This window comes from Musca autumnalis, unplaced genomic scaffold, assembly GCF_047663935.1.
Source record: "Musca autumnalis isolate F117 unplaced genomic scaffold, ASM4766393v1 scaffold_3, whole genome shotgun sequence".
Lineage (NCBI taxonomy): Eukaryota > Metazoa > Arthropoda > Insecta > Diptera > Muscidae > Musca > Musca autumnalis.
In genome coordinates this window covers 249,459,263-249,480,416 of record NW_027411866.1, presented here as the reverse complement: position 1 = coordinate 249,480,416, position 21,154 = coordinate 249,459,263, and the positions used below count along the sequence as shown (strand labels likewise).

Genomic DNA, 21,154 nt, shown 5'->3' with positions numbered 1-21,154 from the left:
AGTGCCGACGACGCGCCTCCCCTTTTCGTAAAGTGTTACTGTTAAGGTAGGGTATTTTGTGAGACAGATTATTCTTAAATAAGGTGTTGAGTATGATGTCAAGCATACGTATGTATGTACATATGTGTGGACAACAAATGTTGTTGTTGGGTTGGCCACCGCTTCTGTCTTAGATGTGTGGTGTTCATGCCACTTCACAAGTGTATCAAATGGCAAAACAAACTAAATCCATAATTGTGGCTGTTGTTGCAGTTGTTGTTGTTATTGAGGTTTGTCATCATAACATACAGTTTGACAAGTAATTGTTTTCAAACTGAGAAAACGAATACTTTTCATGCATTAATTACTAAAAAATTACAAATAGTTGTGATAAAAATGTCGGGTTTTTTGCAAAAATTAGTTGGTCGACTTATTTAAGACCAAATTGAATGAATGAATAAAAAATTAACCCGCTTAGTTCAACAATAATAACCAAAAGAATAATTAACATGTAATGCAAGGTGCTAAGAAAATGTTTTCAAAACGTAATTAAGGTTCCAAAATACCCCATGTTTTCGGTAAATGCTTAAAAATCATGACATTTTATGAATTTTATTCTTAACAAGGATTAGTTGCTAACAAGTATCAGCAATATTAGGCATGGGATATCCCCACTAAGAGGGTTACCATATGGACCAAGGGGGTATCAGATCATATTGCATGTAAACAATGTCCTATAGGTCTCAAGCCGGAAATATCTAAAAACTATGACGTTTTATGAGTATTTTGGTTTACCAAGATGGTATGGCATCAATTACAATGAATATTACCTACAGCAGAACACGATCAGGAGGGTTGCCAGATCGACAAAAAATGTACCAGGTCTTAATAACAGTAAACTGGACCTCCTGGGCCCACAATTAGATCTTAAAAGTGGTTTATTTAACTGAAATTTAATTTAGGGATAAGGATATTCACTAAAACAAACCAAAATATAACCAAGAAGTACAAAAATCGGTTAGAAATGCATATGGAAGATATTGCTAAATTATACTAAGCTTGCTATAGACATCCAATTTTATCTATTAACAGCCAGATTGAGGAATTCCCGTAAGTTTTTTGGCTTTGATGGTATACCATGGTAACACTGTAGCATTATTTCCCCATCACTTAGAAATTTTTGTCACAGTATTACTTCACAGTACACAAAATGTCTCCAGTAGGTCATAGTAAGCATTTGCGAAAATTGTAGAAATTTGTACCCCACAAATTTCTGAGGAATATTAGTCTCCAAATTTGCTATTTTCGATTGTTTCATGAAATATTCTTATCTCTTAATAAATTTTGAGTTGAATGAACCACTTGTAGGCTGTGGTTGTGGGCCTGGTTGGTCCCTTCTACTGTTAATAAGACCTGGTACTATTTTAGTCGATCTGGCAACCCTCCTGATCGAGCTATTCTGTAGGCAATATTTATTGTAATTGATGGAAGTCCATCCAGGTGAACTAAAAATACTCATAAAATGTCTTAGTTTTCAGATATTCCCGGTTTGAGACTTATAGGACATCGTTTACATGTAATACGATCTGGTACCCCCTTGGTCCGTACGGTAACCCTCTTAGTGGGGATATTCCATGTCTAATATGGCTGATACTTGTTAGCAACTAATCCTTGTTAAGAATAAAATTCATAAAATGTCATGATTTTTAACTATTTACCGAAAAAATGGGGTATTTTGGAACCTCAATTACATTTTGAAAACATTTTCTTGGCATCTTGCATTACATGTTAATTATTCTTTTGGTTATTATTGTTGAACTAAGCGGGTTAATTTTTTATTTATCCATTCATTTTGGTCTTAAATAAGTCGATCAACTAATTTTTGCAAAAAACCCGACCTTTTTATCACAACTATTTGCCATTTTTCAGTAATTAATGCATGAAAAGTGTTCGGTTTCTCAGTTTGAAAACAATTACTTGTCAAACTGTAAGTATTATTTTTCCCCTGATCACAAAAAGATGCCGCCATTTATCGTCATTGCCACTCCTGTATATTTGTGTTTTGTTTTTGTTGTTGTTGGAATTATTAATTTATGCTGTCGAAGGCAAGAGGTTTGTGTTGATGTTTCACTTGGGATTTTTCTCTACGGATTATCCATAATTCATGGAATTTTTTTATTTCGAATGTGGGTGAGAAGGAACCGTTGGAGCATAAAGAATATAATTTGTCAAACGGGAATTACATATATTCATCAATGATGCAATTAAATGCCGACCACCTTGTAAGAAGATGATTGAGGTCCCTGATGCAGTCGAATCAGCTAAGTGCAAATTTTCACAAATATTAGACATAGTGAAATGCCAACTTTTGTAGATAGAAATATGTTTATGGAATATTTATAAAATGAAGCTCAACTACGTTTAAAAAATTCCAGTAGTTCCAAATATATGAACTTCTTGTCCCGATACAAAACATAACCTCAAACTTATTACTTTCGTTATAAATACTCATCATTATCTGTAAGAAAAAATAAACAAACATCACCCCCTTCTAACAAGAAAAGGCTAATTTACCACATTATGTTTGCTGAGATATTTCAGAAAAATAATACCGTCTGAAAACCACAAAATTACCTTACAATGATAGAGCAATAAAAATAAACAAAAAAAATATGCTTTTCAAACTAAGCGCCAGGCGATTAGTGTGCATCTTCGGTATAGTCCACTCCCGACAAAAAAGTGATAATGAAATGAACACAAAATTCAACAACTCATCAATGGACAATTAAATGTTGATATTTAAACCCATCATCATCAACTACCAACTAGTCAACACATCATTGTAAAAAAGAAGGAGAAACAACACGGGAATTTTGTTACTTTCTTACCTTTCTCCCCGTAACACTAGGGTAGCAGTAGAGTGCTACCGACATTTGTTTCGGCGCCTAATTTATTTTCCCACTTTGATCATTTCGATGACTGGATGCTATACATAGGAGAACATGACTTTTTGCATGTCTTCTTTTCCTCTCACTACCTTTTTCCCCCAATAACGTAATTGAAGTCAGTGTTTCTTAGCCACAAAAGGCGTGACTTTAACATACCACAATTGTTGAAAAACAATACCTCGGAGTTATCTATGAAAATTTAAAAACGAAATCATCTACAAATTACAAGTCATTCTAAGGTATTTAACAAAAAATAAAAACAAATAAAACCTTTGCGATCTAAGGTAAACCGCAAACTCATTACCCCTTTCATACGCCCCCCGCCCCCCTGTGGAGGAATTGAGCTTCTTAGCTGCTCTTTGTTGAAATTTGCCGCTTGGGTTTTTATTGCTGCCGTATGCATGTTGTTGACTCATTTTTTCTATTTCGTTTAAAGTTAATTAGTTTTCATAAAAAAATAACAAAAGCACAGTTTTTCTTACTCCAATTTCAAATAATTTTCGTTCAGTACGGTTTTTTAATTTCTTCAGAGGAAAAGAGGAATTTTTTTAAATAATATTTTAAACAAAGAAATAACGGTTGCTACTAATGTTTTTGGAGAAGCTGAAGAAGCTTTGCAAATGCAATATTTAAATTTAAGGCTTCTAAGGCTGTTTTCAACAGTTGTGTTTCAAAACCTGCAAGACTTTATAAATGAAAAGGAGCTTTCATACCGACAACTTTTAACACTTGCTCTCAAATGTAAGACAGCATAAACTCAAAAACATTCTTGTAGACATATTCAACCGAGCATCTTGATTGACGTCCCTTAAATAAATTATTGAAAATCAAATCAAGCCATCGCTTCTTCACTCAACGGATTTCATCCCTCGCGAAGCTCAATGTTGTCGGCATGTGTCCACGAACTAATCTTTAAAAAATTACGGTTTAATAATTTTTTAAAAAAACCTACGGTTTAATAAAAATATTTTTTTAAAAAAGTACGATTTAATAAAAAATATTTAATAAATATATTTAAAAAAATATTTTAAAAAATCCATGATTTAATAAAAATATTTTAAAAAATCCACGGTTTTATAAACATATTTTTTTAAAAATCCACGGTTTTATAAACATATTTTTTTAAAAATCCACGGTTTTATAAACATATTTTGAAAAATCCACGATTTTATAAAAATATATAATAAAAATATTTTTAAAAAATCCACGATTTAATAAAAATATTTTTAAAAAATCCACGATTTAATAAAAATATTTTTAAAAAATCCACGATTTAATAAAAATATTTTTAAAAAATCCACGATTTAATAAAAATATTTTTAAAAAATCCACGATTTAATAAAAATATTTTTAAAAAATCCACGATTTAATAAAAATATTTTTAAAAAATCCACGATTTAATAAAAATATTTTTAAAAAATCCACGATTTAATAAAAATATTTTTAAAAAATCCACGATTTAATAAAAATATTTTTAAAAAATCCACGATTTAATAAAAATATTTTTAAAAAATCCACGATTTAATAAAAATATTTTTAAAAAATCCACGATTTAATAAAAATATTTTTAAAGAATTCACGATTTAATAAAAATATTTTTAAAAAATCCACGATTTAATAAAAATATTTTTAAAAAATCCACGATTTAATAAAAATATTTTTAAAAAATCCACGATTTAATAAAAATATTTTTAAAAAATCCACGATTTAATAAAAATATTTTTAAAAAATCCACGATTTAATAAAAATATTTTTAAAAAATCCACGATTTAATAAAAATATTTTTAAAAAATCTAAGATTTAAAAAAAATGTTTTTAAAAAAATCCACGATTTAATAAAAATATTTTTAAAAAATCCACGATTTAATAAAAGTATTTTTAAAAAGTCCACAATTTCATAAAAATATTTTTAAAGAATCCACGATTTAACAAAAATATTTTTAAAAAATCCACGATTTAATAAAAGTATTTTTAAAAAGTCCACAATTTCATAAAAATATTTTTAAAGAATCCACGATTTAACAAAAATATTTTTAAAAAATCCACGATTTAATAAAAATATTTTTAAAAAAATCCACGATTTAATAAAAATATTTTTAAAAAATCCACGATTTAATAAAAATATTTTTAAACAATCCCCGATTTAATAAAAATATTTTTAAAAAATCCACGATTTAATAAAAATATTTTTAAAAAATCCACGATTTAATAAAAACATTTTTAAAAAATCCACGATTTAATAAAAATATTTTTAAAAAATCCACGATTTAATAAAAATATTTTTAAAAAATCCACGATTTAATAAAAATATTTTTAAAAAATCCACGATTTAATAAAAATATTTTTAAAAAATCCACGATTTAATAAAAATATTTTTAAAAAATCCACGATTTAATAAAAATATTTTTAAAAAATCCACGATTTAATAAAAATATTTTTAAAAAATCCACGATTTAATAAAAATATTTTTAAAAAATCCACGATTTAATAAAAAATATTTTTAAAAAATCCACGATTTAATAAAAATATTTTTAAAAAATCCACGATTTAGTAAAAGTATTTTTAAAAAATCCACGATTTAATAAAAATATTCGTAAAAAATCCAGGATTTAATAAAAATATTTTAAAAAAATCCACGATTTAATAAAAATATTTTTAAAAAATCCTAAATCGTGGAAAATTTTTTTTTAAAAAAATCCACGATTTAGTAAAGATATTTTTAAAAAATCCACAATTTAATAAAAATATTTTTAAAAAATCCACGATTTAATAAAAATATTTTTAAAAAATGCACGATTTAATACAAATATTTTTAAAAAATCCCTGATTTAATAAAAACCTTTTTAAAAACCTTTTTAAAAAATTGTCGGTATGTGCTTGCTACTTGTGAATATTGTGTCTCTTTTCTTAATTTGCACACCTCTCATATTGTTGCTACATTGGCCCTTAAAATATCCTGGATTAAAATTTAAATTTGTCATTACTTTAGCTTTTCACCTGTTTGGTGGTAAAAAAATGTTCTAAATGACCCCTCTTCTTACCTCATTTATTGCAACCTAGCTGAAATGATTTCAAGCTAATGGCCTAAAAATAACAACCACATCAATAATAACAGTAACATAAGAAACAACAAAAAGAACAATAATAATGCTCCGGTTAAAATGGTCATACAAATGGCCAACCATTACCGGCATTCACTTACAATCGCCAACAACAATGAGAGAGCGAGCCATGGTCTAACATCAACATGCCCACCAAAAACACATTTGAGGTCGTTTTATGTTCAAGAGCCGCCTTTTACATGTAGCCTGTCAAGATGTTCTCCATAAGCTGGTGGTGGTTGGTTATGGCAGCAAATGTTTTGACCATAAAACATTTGCGGCAATTGCCAGTGTTATGATTTTTATGGATTATTGCCATCAATACTGTTTGGTTGTTAGTTGGGCTCAAACAAAACAACAACAACAACAAATGAAAATTGGCAAATTGTTTAAAAATACCAACTACAACAAGAACAACAACCATTACTACTACTGCGACTGCTGATTTTAAATTGCACATAAATGCCTCATTTTGTTGTTAACGTTTAACAGCAACAATCAGTGTTTTGAGTTGTTGTTTTTGTTGGCATCTCTCTAAGAAGAACAGTTTATGTCAAGACGTGACATGTTGATTTAGCCATTTCCATTCAGAATATCATTTCATTCATCCCGATAGTCTTTCATTCATCCATATGGTATCATTGATTGTTATGTAGTACTCGGGGATATGGTGGCTGTCATCATTAGTGGTGTTGTTGTTTGGACATTTTGAACACCACCAGTTATCCACATAAACTGCAAATTATAGGTTATAATAGGCCCTGCAATCAGACACAAATACACAAAAAACGACCCAGAAAGAACAACCATAAGGCGTAAAAAAGGATGAGCAAAGAGGTTGGTCGTCATCGTCATGCTTACCCCTTTTCAGAAAAGAAAAAAAAAACCAACAAAGAACGAACTATGGTGTGTGTTGTCGTTTAAAATAATTTACCATAATTTGAAGCCACCACCACCGAAAAAACAAGCCAAACTCAACTCTCAACTACACAAGAAGTGGCCTACAAAGAAATGACCCTAATTATCAAAATAAAAAATGCGTGGTTATTTTGGTAACCTCTTCTTCGTCGTCATGCCACAAGTGCCGACAAGTGGCTTTGGGCCAAATTCTAACACTAATGGCCAGCCAGAGAAACAGAGCAACAACAGCGCCACAACAATTATTGAGGAGGATTGTGTGTTGTTTTTGTTGCTGGAAATGTTAAACCTATAATTTAAAATAAGCGCTCTCTGAAAAAAGACAACTAAACTATAATTTCCTGTCAAATATGTGTTCTACATTTAAGGATATTGTTTTTGTAGAGAACAGACAAGAAAAGGATGTCCGTTTAGGCGGTCTAAACGTTTCCATGAAAAGTGTTATGGAATTTGATGGTTTGAAGCACAACATCTTTGTTAAGACAGATGTGCTTGCTGGGAAGACCTTGGAGTTACCTTTGAAGTTTTATAGGGGCAAATTTGGTTTTTATATGTTAACGGTATTATTTTGACAGTTCAAATGTCAATAAATCAAAATGAGACAATTATTTCATTTAAAAGCAAGAAATTTGTGATTTTCCAAAAGGGTCGGAGAAATAATCTACATACTTGGTGGTTTCGTTTCAAATTCTCCTGGGGTTAAATACTATGTTACTAATATGTGTCCAAAAAGTGAAAAATTTGTTATTAAAGCAGTTTGCGGTGATTACTCTACCTTAAGAACGAATCTAAAAATGTCCATTTAATAAGCCAGCAAAATAGTTGATGTTCTCCCAGACGAACCAAAAATGGATTTTTTACATTATGTAATGACCATCCGATTAATTATACATGGTGTATTGCTTTTAGAATACTTTTAAGGACTATGAGATCACTGAAACATTGGTTTTCAAAGAATATTTTCAAAGACCATCGGTTCAGTCAATGTGGAATTTCAATATAGTTTTTCAAGAACAACAGAGTAATTAAATTTGGATATTTAAACAGTATTTAAAAAAAATGGTTTTTGACACAATTTATTTATATTAATTTTTCACTAAATTTTCAATTTTGTTTCACCAATATTTTCACCAAAAAACCATGCATGTGTTTTTTTTAAATAATTGTTTACCAATATTTCCAAAATGTTTTCACCAATTACTTCAAATGTGGATTTTTTGGAAATATTTGTTTGACCATCGGGTCAGTCAATTTGGAGTTTCAATATATTTGGACATTTAAACAGTATTTAAAAAAAAATGGATTTTTACACAATTCTTTTTAAAACCGACCGAAAAATCATTCTTGTATTTTAAAGAATTTTTTTTCAAAACCGACGAAAAACCCAAACTTGGATTTTTAAACAATTAAAAAAAATATTTACTTATTTATATATTTTTATATATTTTTCACTAAATTTTCAAATAGGTTTCACCAATATTTTCACCAAAAAAATCCATGCATGTGTTTTTTTATTAGTTGTTTACCAACATTTCCAAACATTTTTCACCAATTACTTCAAATGTGGATTTTTTGGAAATATTTGTTTGCATATTGTGCAATTTTTTTCACAAATTGTTCAAACTTAGAAAGCGCACAACAGGGCTGCTTCTGACTTTAGTGTATGGCCACCAGGGCATGTGGCGATTACTCGCCCCTCTTTCAACCTAACCTAACCTAGAATTTGTAAAAAATAGTTTTCACCAACAGTTTCAAATTTATTCTCAAATTTTATCAAGCGTGCTTTGAAACATATTTCATTAACATTTTCAATTTTTCCACAATTTTTTTATTTATTTATTTTTTTTTTTTTTGCTTATCGTCATTTTATTTTTTACAACTTTTTGAAACCTGGATTTTTAAAAACTATTTCACATTATCCCCGAAATATTTTTACACGAGGATTTAAAAAACACTTTAAATACTTGCAAACGCAGATTTTTTTTTTCAAAATACAAAATACATTTTTTTCAAACATGAATATCTTACAAATATTGTTTCACCAATTTTCATAAACATGGTTTTTTTAAACATTTTTTCGCATGTTTAAAATTTTTGAAAAATATTTTTTCACAAATTTGGGAACATTTTTGGTGAACATTCTTTAACATTTTCAATTTTTTTTACCATTTTTCGCAAACTTGGATTTTTTTAAAAATATTCTTCAACAACATTTTAATTTTTCCCAATTTTTCTCAAACGTGATTTTTTTAAATATTCTTCATCAACATTTTCCAAAATTTCACCAATTTAAAACATTTAAAAAAACATTTTTCATTAACATTTTCATTTTTTTTCACCAATTTTTTTCATATGTACATTTTTAATTTTTTTTTATCATTTTATTTTTTACGACTTTTTGAAACCTGGATTTTTAAAAACTATTTTTCAACAACTATTTCAAATTATCCCCATAATATTTTTACACGAGGATTTAAAAAAGAACGTTTACTAAAAATTTTTAATGTTTGCAAACGCAGTTTTTTTCAAAATAATTTGAAAACTTTTAATTTTTTAACTAATTTTCATAAACGAGGATTTCTTAATAATTTTTTTTTTCAAACATCAATATCTTACAAATATTGTTTCACCAATTTTCATAAACATGATTTTTTTAAACATTTCTTCGCATTTTTCCCAATGTTTAAAATTTTTGAAAAATATTTTTTCACAAATTTGGGAAAATTTTTGGTGAATATTTTTTAACATTTTCAATTTTTTTCTCCATTTTTCTCAAACTTGGATATTTTAAAAAATATTCTTCAACAATATTTTAATTTTGCCCCATTTTTCTCAAACGTGGATTTTTTTAAATATTCTTCATCAACATTTTCCAAACTCTCACCAATTTAAAACATTTAAAAAAAACATTTTTCATTAACATTTTCAATTTTTCCACCAATTTTTTTCAAATGTACATTTTTTAATTTTTTTTTTTTTTTTGTTTATCATCATTTTATTTTTTACGACTTTTTGAAACCTGGATTTTTAAAAACTATTTTTCAACAACTATTTCAAATTATCCCTAGAATATTTTTACACGAGGATTTAAAAAAAAAACGTTTGCTAAACATTTTAAATGTTTCCAAACGCAGATTCAAAATACTTTATAAAATTGAATTTTTTAACTAATTTTCTTAAACGAGGATTTCTTAATCATTTTTTTTTTTCAAACATGAATATCTTACAGATATTGTTTCACCAAATTTCATAAACATGTTTTTTTCAAACATTTCTTCGCATGTTGTTAAAATTTTTTGAAAAATATTTTTTCACAAATTTGGGAAATTTTTTTGTGAATATTTTTTAACATTTTTAATTTTGTTTTACTATTTTTCTCAAACTTGGATTTTTTCAAAATTATTCTTCAATAACATTTTAATTTTTCCCCCATTTTTCTCAAACGTGGATTTTGTTAAATATTCTTCATCAACATTTTCCAAACTTTCACCAATTTTTTTTCGAAAGTGGACTTTTTAAAATAATTTCATGTACAATTTTTTTAAGCACGTATTTTTTAAAAATATTTTTCACTAAATTTCCCTTTGCCAACATTTTCAAATTTCTAATTGTTGTATCATTAGGATGAAGGTCATTTATTTGTGAGATTTAATTTTTTCACAATTTTTCTCAAACGTGGTTTTTTTAAAAATATTCTTCACCAACATTTTCATTTTTTCACAATTTTTTTCAAAAGCGGATTTTTTTAAAAAAATTTCACCAATATTTTCAAAACTCTCACTATTTTTTTCTAACGTAGATTTTTTAAAACATTTTTTTGTGCAAACATTTAAAATTTTTTAAAAATTTTTCAAACACGAATTTTTTAAAAATATTTTTTCACCAAAATTTTTAATTGTGAAATATTAAAATACTATTATACCAATATTTTTAAATTATTTCGCCAATTTTTTTTTACGTGGATATTTTAAAACATTATTCCACCAACATTTTGAAATTGTTTTTCAAAAATAGTTTAAAAGTTGTTTTTTTTTTAATATTCTTCATCAACATTGTCAAACCGTTCACTATTTTGTACGTGAATTTTTTCAAATAATCTATAAAGCAAACATTTTTCAATTTTTCAAACACGAACTTTTTTAATACATTATTCCACCAACATTTTGAAATTGTTTTTCAAAAATATTTTAAAAGTTGTGTTTTTTTTAATATTCTTCAATCAACATTGTCAAACCGTTCACTATTTTTTACGTGGATTTTTTCAAATAATCTATTATGCAAACTTTTTCAATTTTTTCAAACACAAACTTTTTTAAATTGGGTTTTAACAACATTTTAAAATGTTTTTAACATTTAAATATTTTAAAAATATTTTCTCACATTTTGAATTTTTTAATATATGTATTTGTTGAGATTTTTAATTCTGCCAACGTGGAATTTTTGAAAAATAATATTTTTACCAATGTTTCCAAATTTATTTCACACTTTTAAATTTTTGTTAACATGCTTTTTTAACATTACTTTTATAAACAAGTTTTTAAATGTGTGTTTAATATTTTTGTAATATTTTTTCACCAAAAGTAGGTTTTTTAAACACATTTTTCTCCAATTTTTCAACATGAATGTTCACATTTTTTCAAACCTGTATTCTAACAAATATTTTTTCATGAAAATTTTAAATTGTTTTCACCAATTTTTTGTGGATTTTTACAAATATATATTCACCAACATTTTCAAATAATACCAATACCAATTTATAATCAGCATTTAAAAAAATCAACCTGGTTTAAAAAACGTTTTTTTTCCAAAAATATTTTTCAACATGGATTAAACAACATTTTCGTACATTTTTTTAAACTTTGTTCAAAATATAGATATTATCTAGTTGTATGTAAGTTTTCTCTGTCCCGTCCAATATTTTTTTAGCCAGTATACCTCTCTCTCCTGCCTTTGTTTGGGCTTCCATTATACCCTAGACAGACGGCAGCGTTAATTTGCATTAAGATGTGCATTTAATTTTAGCCTGATAGACGACAGTTTCTGCATTTATGAAAAAGCTGATTGCTGTTTTGTTGTTGTTTGCACTGTATTTATTGTTTTCCTTGTGTCTCAGAGAATGAATATGCTCTCTCCCCCATATGAATATGGGCTCTCTTCTACGGTATTGCCATATTGAAATACCTTAATGCCCTTTAAATTCAGTTTGATTTTGTGCATTAAGAATGTGGATAATGCACGAATTAATTTGAATTAAGGCAGATAATGTAAGGCAGAAAATTAACACTGCCGTCGGTCTAGGGTATAAGTCTTCCCTAGCCAAACTAAGATTTTGTTTTCCATTTTTCAAGACCAGACCTACAGACCAAAACTGTTAAGATCAATCAAATGTAGATTTATTTCAAATGTGGATTTTTTTTATAGAATATTTGTTTTTCTTAGTCCTTAGTCATTTTTGAACATGAATGTCCTTATACTGTTACACAACATATGTAAAGACAAATAAATATATATTTTTCCTCTGCAAAAATTGTGTATGTGTGTGTGTGTGTTTCCATATGAATACAAATATTTTTGTAGTCAACAACAATATTTCACCCACAACATTGACATTAACTTTATGAGAGAAAGAAAAACAAATAAATATAACAATAAAAACAACAACAGCAACAACATTAGTATGGAAAACAAAAAACAGCAAAAACAACAAATAAATAGCAAAAATATAAAATAATAAAAATCAACTACTGCAAAAAACTGTACACGAGGTGTGTGTATTTATGTGAACGGTGAGCAGACTCTCTGCTAGACCGTGGTTCTCACACTAATATAATTTGATTTTAATTTTGAAACGGACAAAAAACGACACTTTTTCGCATATTCAGATGAAATAAAAAAAAAACAAAAAAGCTTCTCATTTGTCCAGTGTAGCAGAGAAAAAAATTGCATAGTTTATCCACACATGTTGAATATGAATGTGAAATGCTGTGCGCGCTATGCCTGACTAATTCAAAATGAAGAGTAGATTTGTATTTTTTTTCTTCATTTCTACCAACCATGAATAGCTGATAGGACATCATGTGTATATTTGTGTTCAGTGTGGGTATTGAATGTATATCCTGCTTGTATTTTAACCATATATTTGTTTGTTTTTCATTGGAACATTTGAAATGCATACACACACTATATTTTTTTCATTCCTCATATAAATGCAAAATAATATTCCTAGAGCTAGAAGGGGATGAAACAAAGAGCAATATTGAAATTCAACTGCATGAAGTAGAATGCAAATAGAACGGGAAGAGAGAAATGAAACTATAGATTTAAATAAAAATTTCCATTTTTTCTTCTTCTCAAAAACAAACCCAATACAAACATAGCACGGATCCACCATGCATAGAAACAAATATTCCAAATCACATTTCTACAATGTAGATTCGCTCCAAACAGGGACAAATAGAAAATGCCATCTATGGCCAATGGCTATTGGCAATATTATGAATACATATGTATGTGTTGGGGTTTTTTTGTATGTATGTGTGGCTGTGTGTTTATAACACTGATGGGCAGAAATGCTCTGCCTCACACACAAAAGTGTAAAAAATACATGAGTCTCTCGCAATTTGCCCGCCATTGGTTTATAACTATATGTGGAATAAAAATAGCACACAAAAATATATGTATGTATACAAAAATATGGAAAACAAATAGAAAAAAAATATGAACATAGACATTGACTAAAAAAGGACAGTGGGCAAGTTTGTAGAAAATTCTGAAAATATTTAAATTGAATCCAACACAGTTTTTAAAAGTGACTTATGGCCTATTTCTCCAAACAAACTTTATTCAAATTACCATAAATCGTTTTAAAAAATATTAAACAAATATTTTTATTCAAACACAAAATTTCTTTCTTTAAAAACTAGTAATTCGAACGGACATTGGTTTTTCACAATAACCAATCATGTCAAAATTCAGAGTGCTTCTTTCTATAGTTACGACAATTGAAGGACCAATTTTAAAGTTTAAATTTACAAATAGCTCCTAAATTTACATCCCAAAATAACTAAAAATGTTCTCCCTATCTTTTATCTTTCCAGGTGTGGTTTCAGAACAAACGCTCAAAAGAACGACGCATGAAACAAATCACCAGCATGGGTCGCCCTCCCTTCTTTGGTGGGGCGCGAAAAATGCGCGGCTTCCCCATGAATCTCTCACCGGGCATGGATGATGGCCCTGGCTTCCCCTACTTTGCTGCCGAGGGTAAATTTGAATTTGGTTATGGACCACATTTTCATCCACACGATGGCCCCTTTTTCCCCGGCCATCCCGGTGGACCAATGCCTTTTAATGCACCCGGTAAGTAAAGGCTGTTCAACAGCCTAAACAAAATCGACACATATATTAAACCATTTTAATGGATAGCTATTGTACCTTTTCTAGGTGGACCAATGGATCACACGGGACCCATACCCATGGTAAATGAGTTTGGTTTAACGCCAGAATCCAATTTCCTAAGTCAAACGGCCGGTGGCGGTGGACCACCAATGAATATACAATCGGCGGGAGGACCACAACCACCCACGGAGCATTTATTGGCGGCGCAACAACAGCAGCAGCAGCAACAGTCACAGCAACAACAACAATCTCAACAAGTAAATGGCCCGCGTTCAACATCACCGGAATTCATGACGGCGGGGAATTTCAGTGAACCCTCAAATATGCAAAATGAAACGCTTGTTTGGTAATATTCAAAAGAGTTGGCAACGCGTTTGCTATTTCTGAAAACCCTGGCCGAATACCAACAACAGCAAGAAGATTAATCACAAACAAACAAACGAGAAAATCAGAAGAAGAAAAAGAAGAAGAACAACCAGCTGAAGAATCTTTAGAGCGTTTAAAGTATTCACAAGTCCAAAATTGAAAACAAAAACAAACACAACAAATATTACAACAACCACACCACAAATTAATGGCTGCTTAATTTTGATATTATTGCTGAAGTGCAACTAAAACAACAAAATCCAAGTAAAAAAATTAATTAAAAAGAAATAAATAAAACAATTAAACAAAATTTAACAGAAATGAGCGATTTAAACAAAAACAAATTGAAACAATTGTAAATTGAATTTATATAAAAAAGACAAAAACAGAAATTATTTATTTATTTTACATAACCTTAAAACTTATCCTCCTCCTCCTCGCCCCCACTATTGTATGTATCAATGTTTGTGTGTAATGAAAATCAAGTAAGAAACCTCTAATGTAAAGCTAAATCCTAATACAAAATTGTCTAGGTATTATTTTTTTCGTTTTTGTAAAGAGTAGTAAAATGATAAGCAAATTTTAATATTTCAGTGGTCATTCGATCGCAAAAATTTTTGAGTTTTGTCCTAGAAATTCATGGCACATTTTTTATGTTTTCTTTTTAACCCTTTAACTTTTGAATTTTTTATTTTATTTTTCCCGATATTTATTTTAGTTGTGTTTTGTGCCCTGAATTTTATCGAATTTATGTTTGATTACAGTATCTCTGTTTAGCTTAGAAGATCATGACACATTTTTTCTTTGGTCCTTCGATTTGGCAAGCTTTACAAAATGGTAAACACATTTTAATTCAAATTTCAGTGATCCTTCGACTTCAAGATTTCATGGAGTTTATGTTTGATTTATCTCTGTCTGATTTCCTCAATCTGACTTTCAGTGGTCCTTCAATCCCAGAATTTTATCGAGTTTATGTTGGATTCCAGTATTTTTGTTGTATCTTAGAAAAAGACGACACATTTTTTCTTTTGTCCTTCGATTTGGACCACGTCTCAAATGTTAAAAAAATAACAAAAATATTTTCAAAATTAAGTTGCAAAGTGAATTAAACAATTTAAAATTTAACGATATTTTGTCGATTTTTGAGGAAATAAAATACAGATTTAATCAACTTTAAAATTGTTGGTCCTTCGATTAACGGTATTTTGTCGAAGTTTGAAAAAATGCTCTAAATTTCCTATAAGTTTATGTTTGATTACAGTATCTATTTTTTTCGTTTGGTCCTTCGAACGTGAAAATTTAAATTTTTCTTCTTAATACTTGTTCTTCGAATTGGACTAGATTTGGTTTAAAATGTCTCAGAATTATTTAAAAAATTAATTAAAAAATTTTAAGTTTTGGTCTTTCAATTAACCACATATTGTCAAATAGGAAATACCGAGTGAAACAATTATAACATTTTTGGTCCTCCGATTAGGTAAAGAAAATTTCTCTGAATTTCCTTCGAGTTTATGTTTGATTACAGTATCTCCGTTTTATCTTAGAAAGTCATGACACATTGTTTCTTTTGGTCCTTCGAGCAAGGAATTTTCAAGTTTTGCTTCTTAATATTTGTTTCTTTGATTTGGATGATTTGACCCATCTCAAACGTAAAAAAATATTTTTGGTCCTTCGATAAACGACATTTTGGCGATATCTAAGAAAATAAAATATCAAAGTCACTGAATTTCATTTGAGTTTATGGTTTCCTATTAGAAATTCATGGCACATTTTTTTCTTTTGGTTCTTCGACTATGGAATATTCAAGTGTCACATCTTAATGTTTGTTTCTTCGATTTGGACCACATGTGTTTTGAAACGTACGAACATGGAACATAAGAAGCTTAAATGGGAAAGAAAACGAATTGGTTGATGAAATATTGGGAACAAATGTTAAATACCTAGCCATAACCGAAACAAAGAAGAAGGGGTGCGGCTGTGAAATATTAAAAGACGGTTTCATTCTATTATATTCTGGAGTTCCGAAGAAGGAAAGAGCCCGAGCTGGCGTAGGCTTCGTAATCCATAAGGAAATGGAAGACTCTATCTGCGAATGGAAATTCATAAATGAAAGAATAATGGCTTTAAAAGTTAAAGAGGACACTTCACATACAACATTAGTTGTTGCGTATGCACCAACAGAAGACGCATCTGCAGAAGAAAAAGATACATTTTTTGACAATCTTCAAAACACTATTGACGACATTACTACAGATGTGATCCTAATGGGGGACTTCAACGGAAGAGTTGGAAGAAGCCCAGAAAATTATGAAAATGTTGTAGGGAAATACGGGGAGGAAGAAATAAACAACAACGGTACCCGATTGTTGCAATTCTGTATTGCCAATCAGCTAATAATTACAAACACAATGTTTCCTCATAAACACATTCATAGATACACGAGGGAGGAACCCGCACGACATGAAAAATCGGTTATAGACTATATAATTATTAGGAAAAACCAACTACCTAGATGCCGGGACGCCAGAGTCAAAAGAGGTCCGGAAATAGGCAGCGACCACTTTCTGGTCGTTTTGCGCAGAGCAATAACAAAAACCCCGCGAAAAGCAACCAGACAGAGAAATCTGCGAACAAAGATTAAAATTTCAAAATTAAAATCCAGGGCGGTCCAAGAAGAATTTGCTCGAAAGGTAACAGAAAAGGCAAATGAACTTAGAACATCGGCTCTAAATGAAAATGTAGATATCTTATGGACTAATTTTAAAACCATAATGATAGAAGCAGCAAAAGAAGTATGCGGCGAAGCGAAGTGCGGAGGACGACACGTTAAAGCAACCAAATGGTGGAACGACACTATTAAATGCGAAGTTAGAGAAAAGAAAACAAGATGGAAACAATACCTCAACAACAGAACGCCATCAAACTACAACCATTACAAAGAACAACGAATAAGAGTCAAGGAAATTGTCCGCAAATCGAAATCAGAATCGTGGGAGGAATTCGGAAAATATATGGAAGAAAACTACAATCAGAACCAAAAACTGTTTTATAGAACTTTAAAAAGCCTCAGAAGACCAAAAGAGTGCCCCATTAAATTTATCCGAAGTAAAGAAGGAGAGCTACTGAGGGACGACCAAAAGATAATGGCACGGTGGAGAGAGTATTTCAACGAGCTACTAAATGGTGATAGCACACCCGTTACGGAACAAACACCAATAACTCAAGAAGATGAAGGTGTAACAAATACAATAACAACGCAAGAACTTAGTCAAGCTCTACAGAAAATGAAACTGGGGAAAGCAGCAGGCCACGATGGTATAGCCCCAGAACTGCTGAAATACATGGGTGCGACAGGCGAAGAAATGCTTCTCAAAGTGATAAATGTTGCATGGACGACGGCCACGATACCCAGCGACTGGCAGGTAGCCATAATCAACCCCATATTCAAAAAGGGCGATAACCAACTTTGTCAGAACCATCGAGGAATATCCCTTTTATCAGTTGCAGGAAAAATCTACTCTAGAATCCTAACAAACAGACTTAGGAGTGAAATCGAAGACGAACTCGAAGAAGAACAGTGTGGTTTCAGACCCAATCGAGGTACACAAGACCTGATATTCACAATGAGACAAATATCAGAAAAGACCATAGAGTACAATAAGGAAACACATTGTTGCTTTATCGATCTAGAAAAAGCCTTCGACTCGGTAAAATGGCAGGAAATATGGGATGTGCTGGACAAAAGAAATGTCAACGGTAATTTGATAAGAAGAATAAGAAGTTTTTATAAAATATGCCGAAATTACGTGAGAACGGGAAACTCTACCTCGGAAGAATTTCTGACGAACCAAGGTGTAAGACAAGGAGACATATTGAGCCCATATTTATTTATAATTCTAATGGACGACATTATAAAGACGTGTAAGGAGTCATTTCGAACATTGAATATGGGAAATTGGAAAATGCAACCTGTTAAAATATCAATGCTAGCTTATGCAGACGATGTGACTATATTAGCCAACAATCAAGAAAACCTACAACAAAATATAAACATTTTCGTAAACGAAATGACAAGACGGGGTCTACGCATTAATATCAAGAAAACGGAAACAATGGTCATCAGCCGAAATAAATGTGAACACCAACTGCACATCGGAACTGAACCCCTAAAACAAGTTAAACATTTTTGCTACCTTGGTGCAATACTAAGCGAAGACGGGAAAGCCGACAGAGATCTTAACCGTAGAATATCAGCAACAGCAAATCTCTACTATAGCCTCAACCGAAACTTCATCAGTAAGAGAGAAGTAACAAAAGGAACAAAACTAGCAGTTTTCAAATCAACTTACGTTCCAACACTTACGTATGGAAGTGAATCATGGGCACTCACAACCAAAAACCAGAACAGAATCCAAACATCAGAAATGAAGTACCTACGCCGCGTTGCAGGAAAAACCAGGAGAGATAGGGTTAGAAATGATACAATCAGATCTAACCTAGAAATCGAGCCCCTTAACGACAAAATCGAGAAAAACAATCTAAGATGGTTTGGCCATGTGACAAGAATGCCAGATACAAGATTACCAAAACGTGCTTTAGAAGCAAGACCCACTGGGACAAGAAGTAGAGGAAGACGAAGGAAAACCTGGATGGACACAGTTAACAATATATTAACCAAACGTAATATAGAACCCACAACAGCCAAAGCTGCGGCTCAAGACAGAGTAAAATGGAGAAATCTTTGCAAAAACCTCTACACTGCAAGGTAAAAGAGGTCCGGAATAAGTAAGTAAGTAAGTGTTTTGAAACGTCTCAAACTTAAAACAAGTTAAAAAGTATCAGCCGGCTTTGCCGACAGAGATATACCCTCAGCCTGTGCAAATTGAAACACTTTTTTTCACAAAAAAACTTATGTATTTAGGGGGTTTCAAAATGTTGGTCGTATGAACCGACAAAAATGTTGATTAGGATTAAAGTTCAAAAATTTTGCGGAAAAGGTACTCAAAGGAATGGACCGACATAGACCATGGGGGTGCCATAGGGGGTGTGGATATTTGTCCACTTCATATTCCATATTCGAACCTGATCTATATCTGGTAGAATGTGTAAAGTATGGACCAAATCGGTCACTCATCAAGAGTTATCGTGCGCACAATTTTTCCGAATACTTTTGAACTTTTGTGGGGTAGGTACCTGAAGGAGTGGACCGATATGGCTTATCTACGAACTTACACTAAGTTTGGAAACAATATTACGAAGGCCAAATTTTGGCCGGAATCGGCATTTCCGTTCGAGAATTATCTTGCGCTTCCACCCATAAACATGGTGTCATAGGGTTTGTTTTCCAACTTTCAGGCTATTTTTTCAGGAAGTATGGACTTGCCCCTGAAAAAAAATTTGTACCTTCGTATAGGGGACAGTGAATACAAAATGTTACAACAAAAACCAACGCGATTCGAGAGCAGGTCCTAAGCTGAACTTTTCCGAAATTTTGTGTGGGAGGTACTCGAAGGAGTTTACCGATTGAGTCCATATTGTAACCTCATCTAAGTCTGGTAGAAATTTCATAATGTGCAATGTATGGACCAAAGCGGTTACTTCCTTCAAGAGTTATCGCACGCACAAATTTTTCGAACATTTTCATTTTTGTGGGGGAGGTACCGAAAGGAGTGGACCGATATAATCCATCTTTGAACTTGAACTAAGTTTGGACAAAATATTACGAAAGCCAAATTTTGGACCGAATCGGCCTACACTACACACGGTGTCATAGGGTTTTTTGTAACTTTCAGGCTATTTTCTCAGGAAGTATGGACTTGCCCCTAATGAAGCTTACAGCGTCGTATAGAGGACATCGAATACAACTTGCGTAAATAAAAATCAAAGCGATTCGAGACCAGGTCCTATACTGAACTTTTCCGAAATTTTGTGTGGGAGGTACCCGAAGGAGTGGACCGATTGAGTCCATATTGGAACCTCATCTAAGTTTGGTAGAAATTACACGATGTGCAAAGTATGAACCAAATCGGTTATTCCCTACAAGAGTTATCGTGCGCACAAGTTTTGCGACAATTTTTGAACATTTGTGGGGGAGGTACCTGAAGGAGTGGACCTATATGGCCCATCTTCGAACTTAAATCGAATCTGAACAAAATATTTCGATACCCAAAATTTGAACCGAATCGATTGATCCGTTCCAGAGTTATCGTGCGCACCAGCCAGACGGACAGACAGACAGACGGACGGACATTGCTAGATCTACTCAAAATTGTCTGAAACGGATATCGTACAAACATACTTGAGGTCTAAAACCATTATTTCGAGGAGGCACATTTTTGGTCGTATCAAAGTGTAAATACCCTCTTTAGCCTAAAGGCTGAGGGTATAATCAATGCGCATTTTTTTCTTTTTGGTCCTTCGACCACAGAATTTTCAATTTTTTACTTC

At 30.9% G+C, this 21,154-nt stretch overlaps 1 protein-coding gene across 2 annotated transcripts in view; it reads left to right on the top strand.

The window, feature by feature from the left end:
• The window catches only part of Lim1 (LIM homeobox 1), a 177,738-nt gene extending 162,949 nt beyond the window's left edge, over positions 1 to 14,789 (top strand). Inside the window, exons 6-7 of one of the 2 annotated variants that reach the window (XM_073977767.1) lie at positions 14,044 to 14,302; positions 14,387 to 14,789. In XM_073977767.1, the coding sequence (XP_073833868.1) occupies positions 14,044 to 14,302; positions 14,387 to 14,691 (564 nt within the window). In that variant the 3' untranslated portion in view covers positions 14,692 to 14,789. Of the gene's footprint in view, positions 1 to 14,043; positions 14,303 to 14,368 lie in introns of both variants that reach the window. The other variant, XM_073977766.1, reaches the window with a different exon arrangement.
• Positions 14,790 to 21,154: the final 6,365 nt, after the last annotated feature.